The sequence below is a fragment of the Arachis ipaensis genome, chromosome B07 (assembly GCF_000816755.2).
Source record: "Arachis ipaensis cultivar K30076 chromosome B07, Araip1.1, whole genome shotgun sequence".
Classification (NCBI taxonomy): domain Eukaryota; kingdom Viridiplantae; phylum Streptophyta; class Magnoliopsida; order Fabales; family Fabaceae; genus Arachis; species Arachis ipaensis.
The window spans coordinates 37,777,798-37,783,145 of NC_029791.2; the positions used below are offsets into that span (position 1 = coordinate 37,777,798).

General features: G+C 39.2%; 1 protein-coding gene across 1 annotated transcript; it reads left to right on the forward strand.

Annotated features, from left to right (window-relative positions):
• On the forward strand, positions 529 to 2,217 carry LOC107609388. Its single transcript, XM_016311344.2, has one exon. The coding sequence runs from the start codon at positions 713 to 715 to the stop codon at positions 1,832 to 1,834; it is 1,122 nt and encodes a 373-aa protein (XP_016166830.1). The 5' UTR covers positions 529 to 712; the 3' UTR covers positions 1,835 to 2,217.

Below are 5,348 nucleotides of genomic sequence, written 5' to 3' on the forward strand. Positions count from 1 at the left end.
TATAACTTTTAAAAAATCAATTTTTATAAACTATTTTTATAAAGTACTAATGAGCAATAGTTCAAATGGCATATTCTTTCAATTCTCACTTAGAGATATTGGATTTAAGTCTCATTCTTAACTTTTAAAAAAAAAATTTTTTTATAAAATAAAAAATTTACTAATCAAATTATAATATTTTTTATTTACTAAATACAAAATAAAAAATGATGCTTTTAAAAAATACACTTTATCAAATCATATCTTACTAGTCTTAAAAATATTTCTATTTTTAAAAATTACAAATACAAATGCAGAACTTTTTTGTTTATTAAATACAAAATAAAAATAGAAGAGTTGTAAACCTTTAATTAATCATCATTAGTATTTTTAATGATGTGAAATTATATTAAATAATATAAAATTATTTTTATGTTGACCAAATTTTAATAAAAATGTTAAGTGTTAGATTTTCTTATATTATACTTTTAAAAATTACAAATATCTCATTAAAAAATTATATAAAACAAACCTAAAACATGTACTCCCTCGGGCCTCAAGCCAGTCAAGCGTGTGTACATACTAGAGAGAGAATGGCTGAGAACTGAAGCTTTTACCAATAGTTCCAGTAACTCTATCACTCTACCAACCAAGAAACGCATCAACCAAACCAAACCAAACCCAACAAAACCCTCTCTTACAACAAATCCAAAACATCCTAAAAGTTTAAGAAATGCAAACGGCAACGAGAGCAGAAGCCGAACGTCTACTCGGGATCGCAGAAAAGCTCCTGCACACCCGCGATCTCAACGGCTCCCGCGAATTCGCCATCCTCGCCCAAGAAACCGAACCTCTTCTAGAAGGTTCCGACCAGATCCTCGCCATCGTCGACGTCCTCTTAGCCGCTGATAACCGTCCAAACGCCGCCACCAGCCACCCCCACCACCACCAACTCGATTGGTACGGCATCCTCCAGGTGGACCGCCGCACCAACGACCTCGACCTCATCAAGCGCAACTACCGCCGCCTCGCTCTCCTCCTCCACCCTGACAAGAGCCGCTTTGCGTACGCCGACCACGCCTTTAAGCTCGTCGCCGACGCCTGGGCGGTGCTCTCGGACCCAATCAAGAAGTCCAACTACGACAAGGAGCTCTCTTTCTTCTCCCGAGTCGACCTCTCCGTTCCCGGCTGGGTCCAGCAAGACAAGCTCCCGGTCCGTAGAACGGGACCTGGGCCTGGTCCAGGGCCAGGCCCAAGCGCCAGGACAAATAATAACAGTAACACCATAAGCTTCGACGGGATGAATATCAGCATGACTAATAACACGCCTGCGTCCGCCGCGAGGAACGAGATTGCGGTGGACGAGAATTCGAACCCGAGGCAGCGGCAGGGGCAAAACAGATCGGGAAATTTCTGGACCGCGTGTCCGTACTGCTATAGGTTGTATGAGTACCCTAGGGTTTACGAGGGATGCTGCTTGAGGTGCCAGAATTGTGACAGGTCCTTCCATGGGATCTCGATTCCTTCGCTGCCCCCACTGGTGCCGGGGCAGGATGCCTATTACTGCTGCTGGGGGTTCTTTCCGATGGGGTTTGTGGTTGGGAATGTGGGATCTGCGGAGAAAGAGCCTGCGCCGGCGCCGGTTCCAGTCACGGTTGCAGCTCCACAGTCTGCGTCGTCACTTCCGAATTGGATGCCTGCCGCGGCTGTTCAGGAGAATGGGGGAAATGTTTCTGTGCCGGTTGCAGCGCCGACGCCTGCTAGGGTGGCTGCCAGAGGAAGTATTTCGAATGGAGTTGCTGGATCTGGGCCGAGGAAGCGAGGAAGGCCTCGGAAGTATCCGTTGCAGTCATGATCCGTGGCGATTTAGGGTTTTGGTAGGGGCTGAGGAGCTTGTTGGAGTTGAAAGTGTAATTTTGTTGAATATGAAGTGTTCCATTGAAGATCAGAGAAGATGTGAAGCTGGTGCTGAGTGCCGAGGTGATAAGTAGCGCTCTTTTTTTTTTTTTTTTGTTCTTGTTTGTAGATATTGTTTTAACTTATTGTCTCAATTGCCTCGTGATTGTTGTAATTTGGCTCTGTGATATATCTATTATGGAGTTGGATTTACTTGGCTGTTGGGGAGGAGAACGATTTCGCAGTTTGGTGTAGTTGAAATTCCATTGACATGGCCTTGGCAGCCAATTTTCCTAAATGTGGAAACATTCTTATAGAAGTGCTGTCATTGTATTTTTCTTGAAATCTCTGTAGGCAATCATATGTTTGGAATTGGTTTCTGTTAAAATTATTAAATTTAGTTGCTAGCTGCTAGTCGTTCTATCTGGGTTCAGGGAAGATAGGGCTTTGATAGTTAATCCCTTAATCAGTTATGGCAAGGCACTATATTCTTGGCTTGGATAGTAGTAATGAAGAGATTGACAGAATTTGGTTATGCCTAGGTGATCATGGGGTGAATGTAATCAAGTGATTGGCAGAATTTGGTTATGTCTAGGAGATCATGGGTAAATGCAATCAAGAGATTGACTCCTTGATCTAGCTCTGATGTTTAAGTGAGTACCTAGAATAAGAAGTCTCAGAAAAGGAGTGTGCATGTTCATGTATGTTTGTGTGAGAGAGTGACAAAACGAGCTTATATTCATATACTTAGAGGCATCTACAGGTTGAGTAATCTTGACTTGTCACTGACTAGGAAGTCAGAATAGTTGGTATGAGGTCTTCTATGATTGTTTTTTTCCTCTGCTGAAGTTTCTTCTCCGATTGTAAAATCAGACAACCCCATGCACAGTATGCTAGTTAGTATGAACCCATTTGAAAATTCAAATTGTGAGCATCTGGCTTAATTGACAATAAACGTGTTTTGTCAGTGTTGTGTTACCCATTTCTGCAGTCCAATTCCAAGTTTCTATGCGTTGATTGTGTCTTTTATATATCTTAATTGGTTTTGTCTGATGTCTGAATCTGTTTCTATGTAATTTCTTTTCCTCAAAATTCTATGTAGAGGGTGCCGCCTTCAACTTGAGGTTACTTTTCAGTCTTGAAAAGTTACTTGGAATTTAAAGGTTACTACCTGCTTGTCCCAGCCTGCCAGGAACTAGGTTGGGACAGTGATAGTTAAAAGTTTTTATTACAGAAGGGGCAAAGGAATTGTTAGATTATTTATTTTTTGCAATCTGATTTTCATCTGTAGTTTTAAAATGTAAATGGGATTGCATTCATCAAATTTTTAGAAAATAGCAGGTGCTGCTGCGGCTGAATTACAGTTGCAATGTGGTTGCAGATTGTCAATGAATTTTTTTTTTCCCGGTTCAAATGTGATCTATATGTCTGAGAATGAGAAACTCACTCAATTTCATTTATTCGTTGGTCGGTTTTAGTTGCTGATCTTTGTGTTGTATTTTGGCACTTTGCATATGGTAAAGAGGGACGGTGACTAGTGATTAATAACCTAAGAAAAAGTTGTGTGGAAGAGAGAATTGGAGTACCTCCAGTGTTGTTTCTCCACATTTATAGTTGTTTCTTGAAGGAAGATATCCATATATAACCCAAACGTATCAGGACTGTTATCTTCTTAACCCCGAAATGACTTCATAGTTATTGAGATTATTGGCAAATATGTTCATATGCAAACAATTCTTAATTATTTTGACGTAACATGTATAGCATTAACCACCCTCCCCCCCCTTCTTTTTTTTTCTTTTCTTTCTTTCTCTCCTTTTACATTCACACTGTTTCAAATAAACCTTTTGTTATTTTCTTTTTGGCCACTACACTTTCAACAAGAACCTTAGGTGGTCTACGATTACAAACGGGCCTCTTTCTTTCTTTTTGATTTTTTGAGTCAGTGAACAGGCTCGTCTTTAGTGGGCATGAGAAAATAAAAGGGAACAAATATGCAAGCTGATATATTGATTGGAAGATTTCAAGTGTATCGAAGAACACCGGTATTCCAGTTGTTTTAGCTGTTGATTTTAATTAATATATATTATATATATTTTTTATAATTCAGATCAACGGTTAAAACAACTAGAACACCGGTATTTCCGGTACACTTGAAACTCTTTCTAAGTTTTATATGACATGGATAATCATAGTTTTGAAAAGCATGCATTAATACTATACATCATATCATTCATATGTATCAAAACATATGGTGGAAGTTCCTCTAATCCCATTACATCTATTTCCAATTGTTCATCTCAAGCCAACCCCGCAAACCAGAATACCTAGACCCAGATTGAAATCCCACCTGTAAGGGTGAGCACGGGTAGCGGGTATCTGATTACTTGTTCAAATCCGAACCAAACCAATTAAATTGGTTCTGGAAACAACGGATAATCAGGTTTAACTCGAACCAAACCAATGGTTCTCTCTAGTAATTGGTTCGAGTAACGATTTTGAGGGTGCGGAATCCGAACAAACCCGTGGACCCGATCATGTATTAATTAAATAAAAAAAATTTAAATATATATATGCATTTTAATGAAGGATTATAGAGTGAAGACTTTGAAAGATTATTCCTTTGAAGGATTATTTCTATTGCACTTTTGTATTTAGCTGTTAATGTGTTTGGTGTTTAACATGTTTGGATTTTAATGTGTTTAGTTTTTAATATATTTGGTGTTTAACATGTTTGGATTATTTCTATTGATTTTATATGTTTATTGTACTTACAGAATTTTTAAGAGAAATATTTTATTTTTTTAATTCTTTTTTATGAATTTTTGTTTTATCGCGTACCCAATTATCCGAACCAAATCAATCTGTTCTTAATCGGTTTGGTTTGGTTTAGGGTTTAGGGTTTAGGGTTTAGGGTTTCAATGGTTCTATTTTCACCCTAAACCCGAACCAACCCGACCCGTGGCCACCTGTAGACCCCAACTCAATCATCCCTAACTCTCTTGGCACCCTTTTTTCTATTCAATAGGGGAGACTATGGTCATGGAAACCCCCGAACCTAGGATAGATGTTAGCCATAGATTCGGAACCACCAGACCCTAGCGACCCGGGTTTCTCGGGCTCGGAAATTATCAACATTCGAAAATTAATGACCCTATTATGGCAGTTTAGGGAGATAGAGAAACCCTGGATGGGAAGATGTTCGTATGTAATGAACGGGTTCTTGTGGTTGTGTTTCTTTGGGTGCCTAGAAGCTCTAGCTTCAGTCATCTTTGTTTTGGCCTTTGTGATTATCCTGTCGTGGAATGCTAGAGCGGCAGCGAGCCCAAAGTTTGCTAAGTCTATTAGGATGCGTGTGGTTTTAAGAAGTGAGACCATAACAAGACACTGAAAACAAGACACAAAAGATAGGGAGATACAAAAATTATTGTTCTTGTATTTGTTTGGTAATAAATTAGAACAAATTACGAAAG

What these genes read in the sequence shown, in the direction of transcription:
- LOC107609388 (XM_016311344.2), top strand. Translation starts at nt 713, where the DNA reads ATGCAAACGGCAACGAGAGCAGAAGCCGAACGTCTACTCGGGATCGCA.